This window comes from Carettochelys insculpta, chromosome 30 (assembly GCF_033958435.1).
Source record: "Carettochelys insculpta isolate YL-2023 chromosome 30, ASM3395843v1, whole genome shotgun sequence".
NCBI classification, from domain to species: Eukaryota; Metazoa; Chordata; order Testudines; family Carettochelyidae; genus Carettochelys; species Carettochelys insculpta.
Window position 1 is genome coordinate 3,688,652 of NC_134166.1, and position 24,458 is coordinate 3,713,109.

General features: G+C 61.5%; 1 protein-coding gene across 1 annotated transcript in view; it reads right to left on the minus strand.

The window, feature by feature from the left end:
- NTRK1 (neurotrophic receptor tyrosine kinase 1) overlaps window positions 1–21,862 on the minus strand; it is a 29,529-nt gene extending 7,667 nt beyond the window's left edge. The window contains exons 1-13 of the mRNA XM_074981426.1: window positions 21,681–21,862; window positions 13,601–13,675; window positions 12,270–12,341; window positions 10,039–10,107; window positions 8,987–9,147; window positions 7,705–7,853; window positions 6,178–6,304; window positions 4,713–5,042; window positions 4,569–4,583; window positions 3,256–3,311; window positions 2,189–2,291; window positions 888–1,034; window positions 123–253 (exon numbers count right to left, since the gene is read on the minus strand). Of these exons, the coding sequence (XP_074837527.1) occupies window positions 123–253; window positions 888–1,034; window positions 2,189–2,291; window positions 3,256–3,311; window positions 4,569–4,583; window positions 4,713–5,042; window positions 6,178–6,304; window positions 7,705–7,853; window positions 8,987–9,147; window positions 10,039–10,107; window positions 12,270–12,341; window positions 13,601–13,675; window positions 21,681–21,862 (1,617 nt within the window). The remainder of the gene's footprint in view (window positions 1–122; window positions 254–887; window positions 1,035–2,188; window positions 2,292–3,255; window positions 3,312–4,568; window positions 4,584–4,712; window positions 5,043–6,177; window positions 6,305–7,704; window positions 7,854–8,986; window positions 9,148–10,038; window positions 10,108–12,269; window positions 12,342–13,600; window positions 13,676–21,680) is intronic.
- Window positions 21,863–24,458: the final 2,596 nt, after the last annotated feature.

Here is a 24,458-nt window from a genome sequence, read left to right on the forward strand (position 1 = left end):
CAGGTGGAGCTGGGTCCTAGTCCCCTCCTGACTGTCAGGAGCGGCTGAAGCTTGCAGCCCCTGGACAGCTGTGATGTTCCTGGTGGGTGACAGCATCCCCCCAGAGGGAGGGAGCGTGTTACCTTGACAGCCACAAGCATCTTCTCCTGCTCCGGGATGACGTTGTAGCACTCAGCCAGGAAGACCTTCCCGAAGGCCCCTTCCCCCAGCTCCCACTTCAGCACAATGTCCCTGCGCTTGATGTGGTGGACACCTGCAAGGAGCAAGGACTAAGCCCAGTGGTGCTGTGCACCCCGGAGAGGAGATGGGGAGCACCTGGCTCTCAGAGGAGGGGCCAGGGATGACGGTGGAAGGGGCCAGGGATGACAGTGGGTGGGAGCAGCTCAGAACCCCTTCGAATCCCCCCCGCCTTCCTTCACGTCCCTTCCCTGCCAGCCCCACCCCGTCAGCCCCCCGACCCATGGCCACCTGGATGTGCCTGGGCACTTTTCCCCTGCGGAGAGCCCAGATGGGCCCCAGGCCCAGAGCAGGGATCTCCCTGGAGTCTGTGTCTCTGAGCCCACTTATAGCCCTGTGCCTAGGTCCCCTCCAGCCCCACCATCCTGGGACCCACCCTGTTCCCCTCCGAGACCCATGCTACTCTCTCTTAGCACTCCAGGGTCTGTCCTGCCTCCCCTACTCCCATGGGCCCACCCTGCTCTCCCCTAAACCTCCCCGACCCACCCTGCCCCCACTCCACCCCAGGACCCACCCTCCATCTCTCTCCCAGGGTCCACTATGCCCCGCTTCGCCCCAGGAGCACCCTACTCCCCCTTAGACCTCTGAGACCCCTCTGTCCCCCTCCCACCCCAAGACCTGCCCTGCCCTGCCCTCCCCGTGGCCCGTACATGTGTTGCAGAAGTACTGCGGGTTTTCAATAAAGTTGGTTTTCAGCCCCTCCAGCTTGCTCTCGGCTGAGGACTGGGGGCTGCTGCCCAGGTTCATGAACTGCAAGGACATGGCCAGGTCGTCATCCTGGGCCAGCACAGCTGCCCCTGTGTGGGACCAGGCAGAGAAGAGGTGTCAGGATCCAGCAGCACCCTCCCCCACACATGTGGCCCCAGCCTGGGTTCCCTTTAATTTTTCACCACCCATTTGGGGAATAAATTTTGTTACTTGCACCGAGGCATGCCCCAATGTGCACCACCCATGGAAACACAGGCTGCTGGCTGGGGGTGCTCTGCTCATCAGCTGGGCAGCACCTGAATCTCTCCTGGGCGGCCGCCCCAGCGCTCAGCTCACAGGGAACGCTGCCACCTCCGCGCTGGGGGAGCAATGGAGAGAGCAGGTAGGGCTACAGAAATTACTGAGAGGGGGGCCCTCAGCTTCCCCCCGCCAGCAGGGAGCTGTGATGGCTCCAAGCCCACAGGGCACAGACTGGGCGGGAGGGCGAGGCACCAGGGTGCTAAGATCCTGGTGCCTCCTGAGCTGCTGGAATCCGGTGCCCAGGAATGCCCAGGTGCCCTGAGATTGCAGACAGAGGTGCCTGCCTGGCTCCAGTCCAGGGGAAGGTGAAAATCCTCCCAGGCAGCCTCTCTCCTGGATCCCCGAACCAGCACCAGGGGAGCCCTCTGCAAAGCGAGTGAGGCTCACTCCACCACGGTGTCTGACCTCCTGCAGGGGAATCTATCCCTGCCCCAGTGTAGGGAGTGACAGGGGAAGGCAGAGCTCCCGGCGCCATCCCATTTGGGGCACTGGCTGGAACAGGCTCCGCTGTTGTGACACCTAGTGTAGACAGGGCTCCCCTGGGGTCGCTCTCGATTGCCCCAGCTGAGGCACCGGCCCAAGACAGACTAGGAGAAGCAGGAGCACATCCGTGCTGTGGGGCTTGAGCTGCGTAGAGGGGCCTGCAGGAAGAAATCATGGGCTCACCAAGTGGCTAGGGCAGGAATCTGCACTGCAGAGCCGGCCAGGGCATGCTGGGAGTTTGGGCCCTCCTGCAAAGCCAGATGTCAACATGGCACCGTCATTTGTTCTGCGAATCCACCACTCCCATTGACTGGGACCTATTACACGCCAGGATAACAGCCTACTACTGCTACCGCTTATGGGAGTCACTCCTTCAGCTCATGCACCAACGTGAGCCAATCAATGACAGCGAGCCAGGAGGACGGGGGCTGCCTGGGGCTGCGGGGACAAGGGGACTTACGGTTAATGCCGAACTTGGAATGCCGCCCGCATTTGTTGAGCACGACCAACATGATGGAGAGGAAGAGGCAGGCGAAGACAGCCAACGCCACGGCCACAGAGACCTGAGGGAGAAGACGGGTTCAGACCCACACTCCCATGCTGGAGCGTTGGGATCTGGGACAGGATCCGGCCCATCGCAGAGGTAAAGGCCTCACCGCCACGTCTGGGCCCCCCCCTCGGGGGAGTTGGATTCAGGGCTTCCGGCTACACTCTGATGCAAAATCATTATGGCCCATGGCAGCAGCAGCAGCAGCAGCAGCACAGAGAACATGTCATGTGGCATAAGCCACAGCCCAGACCCCGCAGCCGCCCGCCCCCGAGGGCTTCAGAGCCCTGGATAGTTATTAACTGCGCGTGATGAGCCGGGTGGGTCAGTGTCACAGAGTGGGAAACTGAGGCACAGAGCGGCAGCCACCTGTCAGTGTCACAGCCCCCATTTCTCAGAAGGGGAAAGTGAGACACAGCCCCACTATGCCTGAGATCATCCAGGATATTAACAGCTTCCTGCTTTAACCACTAGGCATCACTTCTCTCCCAGAGTTGAGGCTGGAAGCCAGGAATCCTGGAGCCCAGCCCCCACTGCTCTAAGCACGAGAAGTGCTTCCCCTTTTAAGTGGGGAAGAACGCAGCCTGGCAAACTAGCAACAGTGTGGAAGGACACGGGGAGCCAGTGTGGTCTAAGGGTCATGGCGCAGGCCCTGGCCTCAGGGCTCCTGGGTTCTGTTCCCAGCCTGGGGAAGGGAGGGGGTTCTAGCAGCAGGAGCAGAGGGCTGGGAATCAGGATCTTCCACCCTGCTGCATGCAATGGGGGTGAGTCACTCTGGTGCTCTGTGCCTCAGTTTCTCCACCTCTGTCATGTCACCGATACGGGCTCCCCTCCAGGCGGGGTGGGGAGCGGGCGTGTTTGCCAAGTGCTGAGACCCTAATGTTCCCTGTGCCCCGTCCTCATGCTGCAGCAGAGAATGGCAGGATTATCCTTGAAGACCGCTGCCCCCCCCGACTCAAATCTGCCTTCCCAGGGCTCACCCCAAATGTGTGCTCCTCCGTTTCCACCGGCCCGTGCAGTGTGCTGTTCCCCTTGTCTGCAGCAGGGGAGAAGGGCAACAGCCTTAGCTCAGCCTGGAGCATTTCCTCCACATCCATGCAGAACTCAGGGCAGGAGCTCCAAGTTCCCAGGCTTTTATGGCGGGGGGGGTTGGAGCCATAAGGAGTCTGGACGGGGGGTGGAGCTAGTTGCGAAATCTGGAGTTCCGATGTCAAGCACCACAATGGGGGGAAGGATAGGGCAGGTGAGCCCCCAGGACACCCAAACACCCCTTCCCTCTCCCATGCATGATTCCCCTGAAGCTCTTCCCACCAGATCCCAGGGCCAGCCGGTGGCAGGACAGGAGCTGGTACTAGCCACATGCCCCTCAGTACACCTGGCTGCTGTAGGACCTCCCAGGTGCATCCAGGTGAGATCCCCCTGTTTAGACCCTAACGCGTTGTCAGTTTCACTGGAAAGCAGCCGGCTGAGGCTGAACCTCAGGCCTTGGTTGCGCTGATTCAGCCTCCCAGGGGAGGGTCTGGAGCAGGTGGGCAGGTGGGATACGGTCCTGCTGGGACGGGCAGGGGTCCGCGGGGTGGACAGCTCCACTCGGGAGCACTGGAAACTCAAGCAGGGGGACAGGAACCCAGGAAATACTCACTCATCGGTGACGTGGGGTCTGCAGCAACAGGGAGGAAACACATTGTTATTCTCTGACCAGCATCAGCACCGTTCCCTGGCCCCAGCCCACATGGCGAGTCTCAGCCAGAGGCCAGCCTGGATGTCAGTCCCCTGCTCTGCTCCCTCGCATCGTGGGGCACAACTGGAAGGTGCCAAACTCAGCTGAGTTTTGGCTCAGCCCAAAGCCAGGACCTGAATTTCCTTCTGCCCCCGCTGGCGTAAATCCAGAGTGACGCCCCTCAGAGTCACTCTGGTGTGAAACCAGCGAGAGCAGGAGACTCAGATCCTGGGCCCCAGCCCTGAATTACACCCCGCCCCCAAATCACACTCCCGCCCTGAAGCAGAGGGTGTCAGGTATAGAGGTCCAATCCTCAGCCACCCTGCCCCTCCCGGACTCCGTGCGCCGTGTGTGCTGGGCACAGTGTGGCCCTTTCCCATCCACGTGGCACTGGTGCCAGCGGCCGTTCCACGGATGGGACAGCTTCTGCCCCTCTAGCTTCAGTCTCAACCCATCTCAACTAATAGCCTGCATGATTTTCTACGGCTCCACAGGGAGGCCAAGAGCAACCCTGGACAGGAGTCCACTGCCTAGAGGAGATGAGGGCCCCATCCCAGAGCACAGCACAGACACGGATGGGAGGGGAAACTGAGGCACGGAGTGGGAGCAGGCCCTCCCTGAGCTCACACGGCCCAGCAGCGGCAGAGCCAGGAAGTCGCCTTCAGTGGTTCCACTGGAGCCCTGGGGGAGGCTCTGGGGCGGGGAGGGGGGCCATACCAACAATGGGATCCTCAGGGTTGAAGCTGAAGGGGTTGACCATGAAGTGCACCAGGATGCTGCGGGCGTCGGCCCCCAGCGGGTTGTGGGCCAGCAGGGTGTAGTTCCCGTTGTTGAAGTTCGTGGGCTGGTTGAACTGCAGGCAGCCGTGCACCACGGTGGAGTCGTGCTCGTACTCCACGATCTTGGTGTGGATGTACTTGTCCTCCACCAGGTCGAAGCCCTTGAACAGCCACCGGAGGTTCGGGGCTGGGTTGCCGTCCACCGAGAAGGGGATGCACCAGTAGTGCTGGGGGATGGCTTTATGCAGGTCCAGGATCACGGCGGGGACTGTGGGAGAGAAGAGAAGCAGGAGCTCAGGCCGGTGCCTGGCCCGGGGGCCAGCTGTGACCCAGGGCAGGGAGCACGGTCCCTCCCCCACCCACACGCCAGGAGAGAGTCAAACACCACCCGGCTGTGAGCAGAGCAGCCCCAGAGGGCAGCGTGTCTCTCTCCAGGTGGTGCGCATCTGCACATAACATTTACTCAGCACACGTGCAGAAAACAGATTGAGGATTGCTACGCACCTGCTGGGCAGCCGGGGTCACAGCCTGGGAGATGCACTAAGGCGCGCTCCCTTTGGGCTTGGCTACACTGCATCCGGGAGCGAGTCTCCCCGCCTGGGGCCAGAGGGACTCCAGCCAGCCTGATATAAGTGGCAGCACGGATGGTCCAGCTAAGGCTCCCCCTGGCCAGTCTGAGTGCACCAGTCTGAACCCGGCTAGCCCACAGCCAGCGCCAGACACCTTACAGCTGCAGAGCCGACAGCCATGGCCCACACCAGCCAGGCTTAGAACCTGTGACCCAGAGCACCAAAGCCCAACTTGGTCGTTTACCTCCTCCACTTACAATCACTTAGTTTCACTGTGGGCCACAGATGTGTAGCATCAACACACACTCGCTCCCAGTCTCTGTGAGGTGTTTGAAGCCAACTAAGGGATTTAGGCACCTGCCAATCCCCTAGGCAACATGGAGATCCTCAGCCAGAGTTTACAGCCGCTGCCTTCCTATCATCATTCTCCTTGGGAAGCAAAGAACTGCTGAGTCCAAGCCCCCATGGCCCCATTGCTCTAGGGTCGGAGCCACAGAAGCAGACCTGGATGCTGGAAAACCTGGCTTTTCAGCTGAAAATAGGGGAAACTGAGGCGCACAGTGATGACAGGGCGACTGTCACCAGTATGGATGCAGCCAAACTAGCTTTGATTTAGCTTCACAATCAACACTCCTGGAGCTAGCTGGATCCAAATTAGCTCAGGCGTGTCTCCACAGGCAGCACTGAAGACAGGCCCTAAGTGACTCACCCAAGGACACTCAGGGAGTCTGTGGCAGAGGACAGATTTACACCCAGGTCTGTCTGGCCACCAGGCTGTTCTCACTGTCATACACACTGCCTGAAGCTGCCCGGTCAGCCCTGCATGTCACTTACATGTGATATTCAGCTGCACGGCTTCCTCGCTGGGGCCTGCCTCGTTCTCGGCCCAGCAGGTGATGTCCTTTCGGTTAAAGCTGGAAGACGCATTGAAGATCTGCAGGGTGATTTCTGAGTCTGACGTCTGCAGGGACAGAAAGAGAGTGAGTAGCTGGCGATGACCCCACCACTGACACACACTCATCTGCAACCCGAAAACCTGTGCACTGACAGGGTAAAGCTGAACTACGTGAGAATCGCCACTCGCTATCAGCAGTGTAGGGATGTGGACACGCAGCTGTGCTATTCTGATTCCAGCAAGGGCAGCATGAGTGAACAGCGTGTAAATATCCCTCTTCCTGCAGCATTTAGGCCAATAGCTTGTGTTAACTGCCCCATGGACTATCTAGCCCATAAAAGGGACAAGGCAGTGGGGTGTAGTGGTTGGAGAACTGGCTAGGACTTAGGCCACCTGGGCTCTGTTCTCTCACAGGTGCCCAAACCTCTCATTTTCTCTGCAATGCTCATTCTCCTTCTACCCCTTGTCTAATCTGCAACCTCTACAGGATTGGCACTGTCCTTCCCAAGATGTACGTACAGCGCGGCCCTGGTCTCTGCCATTATGTGTTACTGATGTACTAACACCAGGACTCCCATCGGCAGTGTGCTGTGCCACAACCCAAAGGCCCAGAGTCAGATCCCAGAGTGGCAAGTGCTGGGCACCATGGGATCTCATAGCCTCTGCTGACAGATATTCACAGAGAGGCAGTTGGGGGTGGACATCTGCGTTCCCTGTAAGCTGAGCACTCGGGCAGCTGCCCAGGAGAGATTCGGGTGCCGCTCAGCTGATATAGCAAAGCACCCACAGCCAGCAGCCTGGGTTTCTTTGGGTGGTGCACACTGGCACATGCCTCAGTGCACATCACAACATTTATTCTTCCCATGGATGGAAAAAATTAGAGGGAACCCTGGCTGGGATGCAAAATATTGAGGTTCTATATTACATCGCAGGCACTGCCCAGCTAAGGAATCCTTCACAAAGCAAGGATAACAATCCACCAGGAAGTAAACTGAGGCACAGGGCAGTCACATCAACTTCTAACCCAGGCCCTGCCAGCAGTGGTCACACACACAGCTTTCCGCTGCACCACATGGCTGTGTAGCTTCTTGCCATTGGACCACACAGCTGCGCCGGCCCCTGCCATCTGCACATGCTGCAAAGGAGCGCGTTGCATCGCAGAGAGGGCTGGGGGGAGAGATCTAAACTGAAATGCAGCTCAGCTCAGGCCTCCCGACGGGTCTCCACAGTCACACACACACACACACGGACACACACACACCGTCCTTCTGGCTGAGAACAGAATAGGGGTGGGGCAGGTGTTTGGAAAATTTGCTGCCCGAAAATCAAATTTTAGATGCATAGAAAAATTCCACATTCCCCCAGGCCGTTCACGCTGGGGGCAGAAAGCCTTCAGCCAGCCCAGCAGGAGCCCCGTGGCCAGCCGCTGTCCCTCTGCGCCCCCGACACAACCCCGTCGTCTTTGCCTGGGTGATGGTGGGGGGCTCTGGCCCCACGTTCGGTACAATCCAGCGCCCTTGGGCCTGCGGCTGGCCCATGAAGTGGCACGTGAGGTTCACGTTCTCGCCCTGCCGCACCGGCACGTCCTGGTACTCGATCCAGACCTCCGGCGGGGCTGCCAAAGAGAGGGGACATGGCCGCTGCTCAGAGCCCAGCCCCAGGGCAGAGGGGCCAAGGAGAACCAAGGGCCAGAGGCTGGAAGCACCTGGGATCGGACCCAATCCGGGACCAGGGGTCTGATCTGGGCAGGATTCACCGAGCCTGGTGCAAGCTGGGGCTGTGGGCTTGGCCAGCTCGGTGCGGGTGACCGTGTGGTGCTCACATGGGTGCCAACGAACCCAAATGCCCCACTCTGGGCCCCAGCCGAAGCCCTACGCGCTCCCCATAAGCCCCAGGTCAGTTGATGTCCTTGTGCCTGAGACGCCTGCTGAGACAGGGCCAAGCTCCCCCAGGAGGGGAGCCCAGAAGGTCTCCCTGTGATGCTCCCTGGGGGACCCAGGGCCCCTCACCTCCCCCAGCCCCAAGCGGGATCAGCCCGGGCCAGGCCAACTGTGGGCCAGCTCCCCGTATTCCGCCAGCAGCACAAGCCCTGATCCCCCTGCGCCCCTTGCTGGGGAGCGCTCCAGTGGGCTGGGGATGGACTGTGCCCTTGTTAACCTGCCGGGTGAAGACAGAGGGAGCACCTGCCGCCAGACTGGGGGTGTCAGTACCGCCCCATGGAAACCCCACCGCTGCCCCCCACTGCTGCTCCATGGAAACCCCACTGCCGCCCCTCGGTACTGCCCCACAGGTACCCCTGAACTGCCCCCCAGTACCACCCCATGGAAGCCTCCCACTGCCCCCCCAATAGTGCCCCACGGAAATCCCACCGCTGCCCCCCAGTACTGCCCCATAGGAACCCCTCACTGTCCCCCCAGTACCGCCCCATGGAAACACCCTGCTGCCCCCCCCCCAATACCACCCCAGGGAGCCCCCCCAGTACCGTCCCATGGAACCCTCCCCCGCTGCCCCCCAGTACGGTTCCACAGGACCCCTCTGCTGACCCCGCCACTTGTGCCACAGTATCACTCCGCTGATCACTAGTATCACTGCTGCAAACCCAGTGCAGCACTGCCAGCAAGCACATCGGCCACCGAGCGCCCATGGGGCACACATGGGGCACAGCTGGTGCACAAGGGGCTGCATGTCCCCTGCAGCCTGCGCCACCCACACTCCCAGCACTGCCCCGTTCCCTGGGCAGAGGCCTACCGCAGACGTCCACGGGGATGGGCAGGTCCTCCAGGGGGATTTCCTCCCTCTCCCACCAGCAGCTCAGTGACTGGTTCCCCAAGTCAGCCCGGCCACTCGCCTTCCACAGCTGCAGCCAGCGGATCCCACAGGAGCACCGGAAGGGGTTCCCCACCAGGACCCTGGTCGGGAGGAGCAAGAGAGGCCGTTGAGGGGTCTGTTCCTGCCCTGGTGCAGATTCTCTGCTTGGTTCCTCCACCCCTGGGCCCCATCCCTGCACCCATGGCCCAGGCGATCTGGGCTCACAGCCTGGCGATGGGACCTGAGCTCTTTCCGCCCTAGACCTGGCAGAGCTGGCAGAGCACAGGGACCATCTATGCAATCAGCCAATGGGCCATGGTGGAGCTGGTGAACCTGGGGAGGAGACTGCTTGGTCCAGAACAAGTGGGAAGGCTCAAGGGCCAGAGAATTGGCTTCCCCCATGTGGTGCCCACCCTGCCATGTCCTTCTAGAACAGACCAGGGAACAGGCTCTTAGAGCACTGGTCTAGAACTGAACAGGAAAGTGGGTTCTAGAGGAGGACTAGAGTTGGTCTGGGAACGGGCTCCTGGAACAGCTGTCTAGGATGGAACTGAGAAGGGGTGACCAGTTGAGCTCTAGAACAGCCCTGGAGACCAGCTCCTAGAACACAAGTTGAGAACAGCTCTAGAACAAGGTTTCTCTCCGTTCTAGAGGAGACCAAGATGAGCACAGGACCCCTGAATTTAGACAGAAACCCATCCGCTGACTCAGAGCTTTGCACCAAGTTCCGGCGCTCTCCCCGACTCAGATCCCAGCCCTGGGCCTGGGGAAGGAAAGGCGGCTCTAGACCATCTGCTAGCAGACGGTACCTGCTTCTACCAGTTCTGGGATTGGCCCACACATGCCAAAGGCGCCACCTCTGGAGAGGGCTTGATCCAGCAGCTGGCATCAACCTGGAGTGACTCCAGTGCGGTGACTCTGGGGCGCAATGGGGTGCCAGGCCCCCCCACAGGTGATGCTTTGAGGAAAAGCTCCCGTTCAGGGTTACTTACAGCTCCTGCAGGGCCAGGGGGTGGAACGTCTTCCAGGAGAGCGTCTGCAGGTGGTTGGAGGAGAGGTTCCTGCCGGCGGGAAGAGAGACCTCCACTGACGCGCTCCCATCCTGGTGGCCCTCCCACCAGTGTGACACAGAGAAAACCAGGCTCCTGCCTGGGCTGCAAAGAACTGCCTGGTGGAGAGCATCCCCAGCACCCCCTGAGTGCGCATCAGCTGCAGGAGGTTGGAAAGAACCTGTCCACCATGGCTGGGCCATTGTGCTCCCCACAACCTGGTTAGACACGTCCCACAACCTGGGCCCCCACCTGCTCTCGGGGGAGACGATTCTACAGCCCCTACACAGCCCCAGTGCCGCAGGAGCATGGCACAATTGTGACTCTATCGGGAGGGAAACTGAGGCCATGAGAAACTAGGTGACTTTGGCCGAGGTCACCCGGGGGAGTCAGGGGCAGGGAGCGGAACTGCCAGGAGATCCCCACCCAGTCTCCCACCTCTTTTGCCTGAGCTGGCTTTAGCCCCTGTGCTCCAAATGACCACCCCTGGCCACCCCCACCACATCCCTCAGCAGTCAGCACAATCCCATGCGGACCCTATGCCAGCAAAGTGCCTTCCGGGGGAGTCGGGTACCAATGCCATCCAGTGAAGATCCTGCCACGCCCCCCTGCCAAGGGGAATTAGGAACAGTCGCTCTGTGACTTCTCCCAGGGCAGAAGTGGGCTCCAGAGGCACAGAGCCCAGCTGGTGGTTCCTCCAGGTTTCAGAGATTCATGTCCATCCCTCCCTCCAGGGCTGCCCATCTGCGTTCCTGAACTAAGACAGCTCAGGCCAGGCCAGGCCAGGGCAGGGCCGGAGACTCCCCTCCCCTACAAACCGGGGGCTGCTAATGAACAAATCAGACCTGCCAATCATCTCTCGTCAGGTCCCATGCCCAGCATGGGCCTGAGGCCTGGGGCGCAAGGCGCTGTACACACACGGTGAGAGGCGACACAGCTCACAGTGACAGATGGTGAAGGGACCCAACTCCAGCTGCCTAACGGCCATGGCGTCTTGGTAGCCATCACGCCAAAAGCAGGTATCGAACTCACCTAGGCACGGCTGCCAATCCCCCCAAGCAGCCGCTAAATACCTTGGTCCACCCGCACTGGGGCACAGTCCGTTTCACAGGGAGCGGAACGCGCTATCGTTAGATGGGGGGGCATCCCTGAAACGGCCTTGCCGGGGCAGAGCACGAACCAGGGGCTCTCCATTGTGCACTGGGGAGAGGAAATGTCCATCCTCCATGCCAAGTTAAACCCTCTTGGGCTATGCCGCAGCCGACACCTCCCTCCCACCCCCCGCCCCACCCCCCCGCTACTGGTTTGCCCCCTTCAGTCCAACAGCAGAGGACACAGGAAAGGCTGCAGGGTAGGGGAGGGGTGTTGAGAAGTAACGCCCATCACTGGGGAGCAGCCCAGAGGGGGACATCTGTTCTGGGAATGGGGTGCAGGAGTTGCAGGAGGCACGTGGTGTCGGGGGACCAGGACACCCACCCCAATGCATTCACATAGGACAGCGTGGAGTCCCCACAGGGCAGGCTGGGAACAGGCCTCCCTTCTGCTCAAATCAATGATTTCCCACTCAGAGTCAAAGGCCCTGCGGCCCGTGGCACCCCCCAGGGCTCCGCTCCCCCCTCCCTGGGCCCCAGCTGGCAGGGGATCTGGTTCAGCCGCTCACGTCGATTTCAGGCAGAGAGACAGCTGAGCCTGATCAATCCCCCTGGCCCTTAGGCAGGGGGAACAAAGCCACCCAGTGGAGCAGGGCGTAGCCGGTGCCCGAGACTGACGGATGGATAGTGGGCGTGTAGGGGGCTAGACACACAGATCTGCATCAGCTGGTGAAGCCAGAGGCTGGCTAACAGGGCAGCCTGGACCATCTAGCAGGGCACAAACCAAGGTTTAGAAGACCTGGGTTCTAGCCCAAGTTCTGCTGCTGGGTGACCTCGGGCAAGTCATGCCCCTGCTTCCTGCCTCAGTTTCCCCCTCTTTTGTCTCTTTCGATCACAAGCACTTCCGTGCAAGGACCGTCTCTCGTGCACGTACAGTGCCTGGCGCAGCCCGGCCCCATCTCCATATGGCTACAGGTTGTACTGAAAAGCCTGGCTCCCCCATTCCCTGGGGGAAAGGCAGCACCACGGGGAAGCACCAGCCCGGAGCGATGCAACAAGGGTCCTGCGGGGGGTGTTACTCACAGACGGGTCAGCTTGGGGGTGGCGTAGAAGGCGTCGGGGGCGATGTACTGCAGCCCAGAGGCAGCAATGGTGCTGGGAGGAAGAGAGATTGTGAATTTCCAGGTGCCAGCGGCCAAGAATGCAGCAATCCTCAGCCCAGCGGGGTTCTGCTAGGCCTGAAATTAGCCCAACAGCTTCCAGTGTGGGAAGGATTTCTTCCGAGCTCAGCCCGACCCTCGCCCCTGCCATCCCAAGCACGGTGGGCATACCCTGCCCATGGGTACCCCCTCCCCAACGGGTGGGGGTGGGGGTTAGGGCCCTGGCACAGAGTCACAGAACACCTGAAGGGACCTCGAGGGTCATCGAGTCCAGTCCCCTGCTCTCCTGGCAAGTCCCAGCACTGTCTAAACCATCCCTGGTAGATATTCCTCCAACCTGCTCTTAAATCTGTCCAGTGATGGAGATTCCATAACCTACCCAGGCAACTTATTCCAATGTTTGACCACCCTGACAGTTAGGAACTGTTCCCTAATGTTCAACCTAAACCTCCCTTGCTGCAGTTTAAGCCCATTGCTCCTTGTCCTGCCCTCAGTGGCCAAGGAGAGCAAATTTTCTCCCTCCTCCTTGTAACACCCATTTAGGTACTTGAAAGCTGCCCTCATGTCCCCTCCCAGCCTTCTCTTTTCCAGACTAAACAAACCCAGTTCTTTCAATCCTCTCTCATAGGTCATATTTTCTAGACTTTTCATCATTCTCGTTGCTCTTCTCTGGACTCTCTCCAGGTCTTCTCCACATCTTTCCTGAAATATAGAGCCCAGAACCGGACACAGCTCCACCGGAGGCCTGATCAGCACAGAGCAGAGTGGAAGAACGACCTCGCATCTCGCTCACAACACCCCTGGCAATGCAGCCCAGAATCAGGTTTGCTCTTTTTGCCACAGTACCACGCTGTTGACTCATACTCAGCGTGTGGTCCACTATAACCCCTCGGTCCCTTTCTGCAGTATTCCTTCCGAGGGAGTCCCTTCATGGACGGATCGGGGTATGGCTGAAGTGTGACACATTATGGGTGTTTTTGCTTCCCCAAGGCAGGCCAGCAGAGGTTAGGGTAGCCTTAAAGTGGCTCTAAGTGACACCACAGAATGGGTACTGCAACAGAGAGGGTCAAAGCCACCTTAAGTCCCCATAGGCCTGCCCCCAGCCCCAGCCCCCTGTGCCCCAGAGGAAGTGGGATACAGAGACAGCAGGAGGCAGTGGAAATTTCTAGGGTTTGCCTCCAGCCCCCCATAAGACAACCCTCGCATGCTCCCCCACACACACTTACATGCACGTGCAAAGCCAGGGGTACTCACAGGTTTTTCAGCTCCCGCAGGGACTTGGTGTCATCCTGAGTCAAGGCTGTCAAATCCTCCTGGTTCTCAATGACCCTGCAGTGCGGACACAGCCAGACACGGGTCCATCAGTGCCCCAGGGCCTTTCCCCTGCCCTGCAAACCCAGGACCACAGGAGAGCAACTGGCTGCAGAATCTCTCCCCACCCTGCCCCCTCCTACGGGGCGCTGGGGCTGAGACCATGGGGAAAGGGGAGGTTCTCGAAAGGGAGACTGGCAGGGGAGGGGAGTTGGGGATGCTCAGAGTGGGGGGCCTTGCTCAATTTCAAGGGGAGAAAATGACTTGTTGAAGCAAGGTTCTTCCTCAGAACAACTGGGGGGATTCCACACTGGGCAGACCCATCCCAGGGTCACCACCACTTAAAGCCTCTAAACCCTCCCTCCAGGGCACACCTCGGCCAGCTGCCTACACAGCCCCCCAGGGGCCTCAAGGCAGCGTGGGCTAGTGGCTAGTACACACGACTTGGAGTTGAGAGGCTTCAATTCTCAGCTTGGCTCTGCTGCTGGACAAGCTGGGGCAAGTCACCTCCCTCTGCCGTGCCTCAGTTTCCCCAGCTGTGCAGCAGTCATAACAGCAGTGATTTCTTTGGCAAAGAGCTACATGGTGTTGATGACAGAGATGGAAAGAGTACCCCAAATGTTACTTGTGTAAAAGCGCAGCAGCTTTCACTTCTGGGTACCTGAATACAATCAAGGTGTGTGTGTACTTTTACTCAAGTAGTTTTCCAGAGGGACACCAGGGATATGCACTTAAGTACCACCCCTCCAAAGCAGCTGTACTTTCACTAAAGTAACTGTCGGGGCACTTTTTCCACCTCTGATTAATGGTGCCAAATGCCTGCACCAGCACAACCCCCTAGAGAGGCAGGGAAGGAGCATCAGCTCCTTTTGTAGATGGGGAAACTGAGACACATCGTGAATAAAGGCCAGGCAGTCGCATGCTCTCAGCACCTGCGATCAGGCCATGATTCCCCGGTGTTTAGCCCCCCTCCAGGGCGGACGAGACACTATACTGGAGTCGAGATCCAGGCCTGCCCTGGGGCCTGCTGCTCCGACACGAGCCCGGCCACTTACAGGAGGGTTTTCATGCTGCGCTCTGGAGATAATTGGCCCCAGGTCACGCAGGGAGCAGTGTCAAAGCCAGGCCCAGAGCCCAGGTCTCCTGGATAACCCCCTCCTGCAACCCACGGTGCATGAGCAGGCGATGGGCCTGGTCCTGGTGCACCTCGAAATGGCTCGTGGGGGAGACGCAGCAAAGGCAGGGATGGGACCCAGGCTGCTCACACAGGCCAGCGCTGGAGAGTCCCGGCTGACGCCAGATGCTGCGTAAATTTCCCCAGCACAGTTTAGACAACACTGCGGGCTTGGCCCATGGAACCCCCTGCTGCTGCAGCCCGGGGCTGCCTCCCACAGGGCTAACGACACCCCTCAGTCCAGATCCCCACAGGTCTGCCAGTGCACCTCAGCCCCCACCTGCAGCCCCCCTGCTGCTCCAGCCCGGGATTCCCCCACACACCTTTCCACTCAGCCACTTCTCTAGGGCAGAGCTAAGGGTAGAAAGCAAATGCCATGAGCCCCCCGCTGGCTGCTTTGTGTTACTGTACCCCCAGACCTCCATTCTCCACCTAGCCAGGACAGGCGGAGCCATGAATTTTAGGTGCTGCTGATTCTGGGAAGGCCCGTGGGCCAGGAGGGCGCAATTCACAGATGGGGCTTAGCCGCCACCCAGGTGGGAGCCGCAGGGCCCGGCCTTGTGGGAATCAGCCAGAGATGACTGAGGCAGGATTCAAGCTTACAGGCCACTGGCTGGGAGACTCCTGGAACCAGCCTGGGTCTCCCGGTGACTGTGGAAATCGATCCTGGAGATTTTCAGGGGATATTTTAAGACAATGACATTACATCATCTTGGGGGGAGTCACCCAGAATAGCTTCCCTCCACAGCTGGGAGGAGGGGAGAGAGATTTGGTTGGGTGGAGGGGGGGGAGCACGGGATGAGATGCCAATGTATTTTCAGGTCCCAATCCTGCCCCTCTTGAAACGAATGGCCAAATGTCTGACTGGGCTCCGAGCAGGGACTGCCCTGCCGCCCTACAGACACAGCTCCCTGCCCCACAGAGTCCATGGGGCACATCACAACTCTGACCCAATCCCACAACTTGCATCCTGCAAATAGAGACACCGGTACGAACGGGCCTGGCCTCCCCTGGGGCCACCCTGCCAGATTGCTGGCACGTGGCTGGCAGAATTGGGGCCCCTTGCACCAGCAATGAAGGGGAAGGAGGACATGGAGAGAGTGACTGAGACAGAGGAAATGTGATGGATCCCAAGGGACAGGGTCCTTTCAGCCCAATGGCCCAGCCAGTAGGGTGATCCTGGGCTGGTTTGGGGTCAAACCTGCCCCCCAGCTGTTCCCACAGATGTGGGGTCCTCACATAGCAGCCAGTAACCAGCCCATCTTCCCCTTTCGGCATGTTGAGGACATTGGAAATGGTGCCACCTGCTCTGGGGCACACACACCCCCACCCCTATGTTGGAGCTCACTGCCCACTCCACAGCAGCTCTGGGGAACCTGATTGCAGCTGAAATCCCCAATGTAACTGCACGTGAGCCCTGATCACTGAACGGCTGGTAACAAGGTCAGGGTGGCTCAGGCCCGGCCTCACAACCCTGGTGCCCATTGCAGTAGCTGAGTTTGGATCAGGGTTCGAGGGCCTGGTGTCACGAGGATGAAAAGAGGCATTCATTCTCTGGAGTGCATATCTGTGACACCAAGCCCCCCTTCAGTCCTGTCCCCCTTGACCTGTGAGCCCTTGTTCTAGCCATCTGCTTCCCTACCCTGTGGCTGGGGGCATGGCCACTCAGCAACCAGCTGCCAGCCATGCATCGCTGGCATGCTACAGCAATCACGGCAGCACTACGGGTCCAAACCTCCGGGTCTGTGCTGAAGGAGACTCCCCATCAGCAATTAGCAGTACAGAGACAATGACACACAGTGGAGCCATGCTGATTCTAGCTAGCAGGGGGCAGTGGTGCATGCACAGAGACAGACCCCAGCCAGTGCACCATATCAACAGGAGGGCTACAGAATATTCCCTGTAAGATGGGCGCTTGGGTGGCCACTCAGAGGAAACTCAGATGGCGCCCAGCTGATTAGCAGAGCTGGCAGCATGGGTAGTACGCATGTGCCTGGGGCATATAAAATTTATTCTGCTCATGTGTGAAAAAAAATTAGATGCAAGCCAGGTGATGAGTCCTCCTGTCATCCTAATTAAAGCACTGCAAGCAGCAGGAGCAGCTTTACTAGTGGCAGAAGCTCTGCGCTCACCAGTGCGTATGCTGGTGTAATTTATGGCACTCACAGGGGCAGCTCTGCGCATACCTCTGAGGCGGAACATCCCCTGACACACAACGGCACCTCAGAGTTACACAATAACTGGTCAGCCCCGCACTCCCTTTGGAACCGGGAAGATGCAGCCACAGAGACAAAGCAAAAAACAAAAAACAAAAAAAAAACCAGGAAACCTGTACAACACTGTTAAATGTAAAACGCTGCAAAAAAAAAAAAAAAAAAGGAAAGGCTTCGTCTTTTGCACGGGATGTTTCAGAGCCGTACGCAGCCAATGTTGGGTTTGAGCTTCGTTCAGAGCTATGATAATTTCAGAGCTACAAAAAGCCTCCAGTGGGGTTCGTAGCACCGAGGTGTTACTGCCGGGGCTCAGCCTGCTTACCACCGGGGGCCACTTGCACAGCTCTGCCTCTATGCCGGATGCTGCCAACAATACATATATATATATATACACACTGCATGGCCCTGAGTATATCACATGGGCCACAGCTGTGTGCTGAGTGGGCTAAAAGCAGCCCATGGTTTGAGACCCCGGGTTCTGCTGTAGCTCGGCGTTTTCCCTCTAACTTTTTCCTTCCATGTGCAGAATAAAGTTTGTTAAGTGCATCAAGGAATGCGCAGATGCGCACCAACGTTAGAAAAAGGTGCCACTGCCTATATCGTTGATGTTGAGAGGAGAGGGAAATGGATCTCTTTTGAGCTGAACTGGGGATGGGAGACCAGCCAGTTTCTGTGATTAAATCAGCCCTGGAGCTTTGGTTTTTCTTAGGGCAGGAGGCGTCATTTGCAAAGGGTCATTTAAGCGGGAGGGTCTACAGAGAATTAACTTTGGTTCCCCTCACCCAGCCAAGTCCCTCCTGCTCCCAAGAAGAAAGCTCCTCCTGCCCAAGCTTTGGGCCCTGATTCCTGCCAGGGATGGCACCACCCCAATGGAAATCCTCATAAGTCTCTCCTGCTACATTTTGTGCCACATGGTGAAATCCACTGGGTTCCATCAAACTCTACTTGACTTCCAAAGAGGTGGGGGGAGGGGGATCCTGCAGTTGTTACCCACCTGTGGGCTCAGCCCCCAAGTTCAGTGTCATGGTGACACCCCCCAGCAAGACTCGCTCCCAGGGGGGCGGATTGTCAAAGGATCTGCCCCTCTCCTTTTGCTCACGTTCCTGTCCCACCCTGCCCTATCCCCTCCCCTCCTGCCTGCTGCCCGGAATGGCCACCCACCCCGACAGCTGGTAAATCGCTCCTCTGGGCAGGGCCAGCGCCCTGGCTCAGTTCCAGCACCATGCTTAGCTGTTGGCATGGGAGGCCGTTTGATTTCCACAGGGCTTCTTCCCAGGGGGCTTAAATCGAAGCAGGCGTTTATGTGCTGGGCAGGATAGGAGGCCGGGGCTCTGAGCAGGAGCTGGGCTGGAGCACAAGCAAGGATCAGAGCCAGACGCGATCCTAGAAGGGCTGAGGGCCTCTAGGGTCCACCCCCAATGGGCTGAGAGCCCCCTGGCCTCTACTATGCAAGTCAGACTGTCTGAGCCACACGGGCCCTACCAGGACAAGGCGGCACCAGGATGGATTGGCAGGCAGGACCCCCCACTGGTTCCGACCCCCGCCCAGCAGCACTCGGCAGCCCCAGGTGAGCTGCACCGCATGGCTTCACCTGGGCAACCACCTGAGCTCAGAGTCACCAGCTGCAAACTGCAGGGTGCTCTTCCATCTAGGCCGGTCACCCCCTCCTGCCCCAGCAAGCCAGCCTCAGCCCAGCACCGGCGCTCCGAGCCAGGGGGCCCACCCCACTGCCCCGCAGCTGCACTGACGTGTGCCCCCTGTGGCAGGATTGGAGAAGGCACAGAGAAATCAGGTGCCCGCGGCTCTGAGGGGCAAAGGGCAGAGCAGGTGGGATGCTGGAGCTGCTGGGCTGGAGAGGGATGCAATGTTCCACCACCCCTGCCAGGGCCCTCGAATGGGAAGTGAACCTGCCGGTTCTCCATGGGGCACCAGGCAGCCAGCTTGGGTCCCAGCATCCCCTGATTGCAGAAAGTCTGGCAGGTCTCCATCCCTCCCGTGGCTGGGAGCTCCCACACAAAGCTACCCCGCCCCACAGCCGGTCAGCATAACCCCAGGGACACTAACCCTGTCACACCAGCACTGCACCCCCGGGGAGGCTCAGCGTCCTTCCCACCACGCAGACCGGGCCACTGAGGCAGGAGAGGGTGGCCGACAAGTTGTCCCCGACGCCGGGAATCTGCCTCAGAGGGGAGATCCCCAGCCGGGCACAGCAGCAGGGGCCCAAGGAAATCTGCCCCAAATCACAGGGCCTGCCCCGGCTGCTCCTGTGGACCAGACCCACACACACCAGATGCGGCTCAGGCCTGGCACCTCCTGCTCACACAGGGCTGGTGGGTCCCTCCCGGGGTGCAGCCCCCACCTGCCATGGTGGGGAGAAGTGGGAGGGGAGAGAAGCAGACCACATGCACACCAGCATCAGCCAGGGATTGACTGGGGCAGCTGCCAAGCCCCGGCAGCTCAGAAGGATGGGGGGCTGCAGGAAAGGGGGGGGCTGGAGGGAAGAGGGGCTGGGCCAGGCTGGCCATTGCATGGGGACTGGATCTCTGCTCAATTTCCTCCAGCTGGTTGGGGCCAGTTTTCCATTTCCCAGACCTGGGCACATCTCAGCCCCTTCTCTCTGCCCAGCCTCTCCTGCTGGCTGGGGCGCACCCAGTTCCTGGAGCCCAGGGGCAGCCGCTGCTCTCAGGAAGGGTCACCCCAGGAGGCCAGCCACCCCCACTTCACAGACAGCAGCCCATGATGACACAGCAAGGGAGCATCAGACCCAGGAGGTCGGCAGCCCCATCCTCCACTCCAACCGCAGTCTGCAGAGTTTCCTCACCCCGGGAGGGAACCCAGGCACCCCTGCTCCCCCACTTGACTACACCCCACTTCCCTCCCAGAGCTGCCAGGAGAGAGAGTCCCGGCTCCCAGCCCCCCTGCTCTCACCACTAGCCCCTGCTCCCTAGTACAGCCAAAACCTTTCTCTCAGTGAGCTGGTGTGCCCCATGATCCTATGGGGGCGGGAAAGGGAGGGGTCTTGTGAGCCCCAAATGGGAGGAGTAATGGGGGGGCAGCCAATTCCATCCAGGGTGTCATGGAGAACAGGGACCCAGGGATGGGATGATCCATATTGTAACACCCTGACCGGCCAGGCAGAACCCACCCCCAGCCTGAGCTCTGGGGGCACAGGGTGTGTGTGTGGGGGGGTAGATTCACAGCAGAGCACACTGCTCTCCGGTGAGAAACACCCCATCGTGCCCGCCATGCAAGGCTGTGTGCCAAGGCCCCAGTGGAAGCTGGTGGGTTCCCTGGGGCCCGATTCTCCATCACTGGGCACAAAGCGTGGGGGTGTCACGCAGCCAAGGGAGGATCGGGCCCATGGCCATTGGCTCAGAGCCCTGCTGGTGTCCCCCCAAGAGAGAGCTGGATAGGGAGAGCTGGTGCAGAGCCCATGGTGGCCTTCTGTCCCCGCGTAGCCCCCCATGTGCCCTGCACAGGGCTCCTGGGCTGGGGCTGGGCTCCGTCTCGCCAGGCCCCTGCCTGGAGCTCACAGCCACTGCAGAGTCCCTGCCAGCACACCCACCAAACAGCATCCTGCCCCACCCTGCCACTGACCCCCCACCCCGAGCACTGCTGGCTCCCCCTTCCCCTGGCTCCTCCCCAGGCAGCACAGACCACCCCCCTCACCCAGCACTGCCTGGCCCTGATCCAGCTGGGGAAGGAGGTACCAGGGGAGCCCCCCACCGAGCCCCCTGCCCAGCTACCAAGTGCACTCTGATCCCAGCCAGGCTGGCAGAGGCAGCACACAAGGACTCCTTGCAGTGGCTGATGCTCTCCTGCCGGGGGGCTGCCGCGTGTCCATCCCCTGGTGCCCAGCCTGCACAGGGCAGGGACAGGCTGGGTCCAAGCCCTTTGCACCCATGTACAGCAGGCCTGGGGGGCTTGGACTGGGGTCTCCACCCATATGTCTCCGAGCCTCCCCCACACAGCACCCCCCACGTCCCATCTCCAGACACACCCCTGCCATGCTGCGTCCCCGCCCCAATCTCCTGGCCCCCAGTCCTCACAGCCGCATGCCCACTGGCCACCACCCCATGCATGATGGCTCTCCCCCACATCCCCTCTCACAGGGGTGAGTGGGTGTCTCTGCCCACCCCATGACTGGGCTGCCTGGGCATCTCCCCCTCAAAGCACTGGGGATGAGTGGACATCTGCCCCCCACCGCTGTCACTGGGGTGCCCTGGTATCACACCCTCCATGGTCACTAGAGGCAAGTGGGAATCTCTGCCCCCCCTGCGGACATCCTAACACCTCCCCCTGGGGGAGCCCGGGCCCCTTTGTCCCCCATAAGCCTGGGGGTGTCCTGGCACCTCCCTCACACCACTGGGGGTGCCCTGGTTTCTCCCTCCCCATGGTGCCCTGGCATCCCCTGGGGGTGTCCTGGGGGTGCCCTGGCCCCTTTGCCCCCCATAACCCTGGGGGTGCCTTGGCATTTCCCCCACACCATTGGGGTGCCCTGGTCTCACTTGCCCCCCACAGGCCCTGGGAGCACACTGGTACCCCGCTCCCCGGGGTGCCCTAGCCCGCCTCACTCTCCCACAGTCCTAGGGGGCGCCCGGGCACCTCCCCTCCCCGGTCCCCCCGCCCCACTCACACGTCGGTGAGGTTCTCGGCGCCCGGCAGCCGGCCCAGCCCGCGGACGCTGTCGGGCTCCGCGCAGTGCAGCGAGGCGGCCCCGGAGCACCTGCAGGCTGCGGGACACGGCGCCGCCCACCCCCGCGCCAGGAGCAGCCCGGCTAGCAGCAGCCGCCAGGCGGGGCAGCGGCCCGGGGCCATCGCGGTGCCCGGCCCAGCGCACGCCCGCAGCTCCCCGACCTCGGCACCGGCTGGCGCGAGCGGGAGGCGCCCGCTTAAAGGCAGGAGCGGGCGGGGCGGAGCCTGCGCCCCCCGGGAGCCGGGGCTGGGGTTGGGGCTGCCCAGGGAGGGGGGCGGGATCGGCGGGAGCCCGCAGTGAGAGCCGCAAGGGAGGGGCAGGGGGGCACCGCGGGGCTGGAGGGGCGGGGGGGGGCACTGGGGGGGCGGGGGCTGCGGGGCACCGCGGGGCTGGGGGGCGGGCGCGGGGGGGCTGCGGGGCACCGCGGGGCTGGGGAAGCGGGAGAGGGGGGCGCTGGGGGGCGGGACTTGCGGGGCACCTCGGGGCTGGGGGAGCCCGCGCAGCGGGCGGGCCGGGGGGCGCTGGGGCTGGCAGTGGCTCCGGCGCGGGGCACCCCGGGGGCGGGGCGGGACTTCTAGGAACCCGGAGAGCCGCGGGCGTGGGAGGCAACTCCTGCGTCACTGTTCCGTGGAAGTCCGCAGCTCCCCCCTCCCCCCGCAGAGAGCAGTGACCCCGCCCGGCCCTGGGCTGCGGGCTCGCCGGGCGCGGGCGGCTCGCTAGGGGGCGCTGCCCTGTGCACCACCCGGCCTCCGCAGCGCCGCGCACAGCTCCCAACCCGGCCCGCAAGGTGCGCACCCGCGGGTCTCACATCACACCACACACACACACTCCATCAGACCACACACACATCCCCCGCACATCTCCCATCGCGCACACACTCCACACACACCCCATGCCGATAACACACACTCCATCACACACCCCATCACATCACACACACACACCATATCCCCGATCACACACACCCCATACCCATACCCATAACACACACTCTATTACACACCCCATCACATCACACACACACACCATATCCTCATCACACACACACACCAGACCCATAACACACACTCCATCACACACACAATCAACCACAACCTGTCACATGCACACTCCCTAATAACCCCCCATACACACACGCGCGCGCGCACACACACCTCTCCCGCCCACACTCCATCCCCCAGGGCATACCCCCTCCCCTCCTGCCGCTCGGAAAGAAGAGGCGGCCGGGGTGGGGAAACTGAGGCACGGAGGGTCACCTAGCCAGGCCCCGACGCAGGATTCCCTGCTCCCAGACCGCTGCTCCTGCCACTAGGTAGCACCGTCTCCCCTCACACGCCCGGAGCAGTCAGGCCCAGGCGGCTTCAGGGGGCGGAGCGGGTCTGCCGGGGGCCGAGTTAGGGCTGTTGCCCACACAACCCGGGCGCTGTCAGGGACTTGCCTCCTCCCCGGTGGGGTGAGCAGGGTCCCGGCCGCCCCCGGCGGGAGTGAGGACTGGCGGGGCGGCGGGGTTCAGAGAAGGAGCCGGGACTCTGGGATTCTGTGCCCAGCTCGGCAAAGGCAGGGCGGTCTAGTGGGTGGATCCATTTATTCGCCCCCCCCCCACTCCCCGCGGCGATGCGGTCCCTGCTCCGGGGGTCACCCCGCTTCTGGAGGATGAGATGCTGCCACCTGGGGCCTTTGCTCGGACTCCCCCCTCCCCCCCCCGGCCCCATCACCAGCAACCACCGACCCGCCTCTAAGCCTGGGAACCGGCTTCTGTGGCCCAGCGCAAAGTCGGCTGCCTGATGGGAGAACCCCAGTCCAGCCCTGCATGGGGGAGGGGGCCGCATAGCACCGCCCCCCTTGGACAGCGGGGGAAACTGAGGCACGGGGGCGGTTCGCTTCGCTGGCATCCCGGCGCCCCGGAGCCAGGGCCCTGTGGAAGCCCCCTGCTGGGGCGGAGCTGTCCCCGCTTTGCAGCAGGCCGAGACACCTCTCCCTCCACCGCCCGGGGCAGCCGCCTCTGGGGTGGAACACGGCAGCTGGGTCTCCAGTTCCCACCGCGCTGGGCCCAGCTGGGGATGGACCCTGCGGGGGACGCAACCTTCCCCCGGCTGCAGCCGGAGCAGCCTCTGCCTCCGAGCCAGGCACACGCGCTCCCAGCCAGCGCAGGGCTTAGGGGCCGGCGTGGGGCGGGGCGCCTGTGTCCCGGGGCAGCGGGCTGAAGCCCCCCGGCGGCTGGAGGGTCTCCCGTGGGGTGCGGGAGCACCAGTGGGGGTTGCTAGCTGGGATGGGCAGAGACGGGCGAGCGGCCGAGGGGACGGTCCCTCTGGGGCAGCCGGGCTCTCCCCGTGCGCCCCGGGCACGGCTCTGGCGGAAGAGCGCAGCTTTGTCAGCCCCAGTGGTGCCAGGCTGGGCCAGCCGGATGCCTGGGTTCCGCCCGCTGCTCGGCCCGGAGAAGGCGGCTCGGTGGCCGGAGACAGGGCCCGGCAGGTGGGACACCTGGGTTCGGTCCGCAGCCCCTCCAGTCCTGCTCGGGGACCAGCAGTGGCGGCTCCCTGGAGCAGCCCCTGTGCTTCTCTCGCTGCCAGATGCGCCTCTCACCGCCCGCCCGGCCCCACCTGCCTGTGTGTTCAAATGAGACCGCTCCCGGCGAGATCCCATTAGGCTCCAGAGTGAACAGCCCGCTGCGCGCTCCCTGCCAGGTGCCTGCGCGCCCTGCTCCCACAGGGCCCTGAA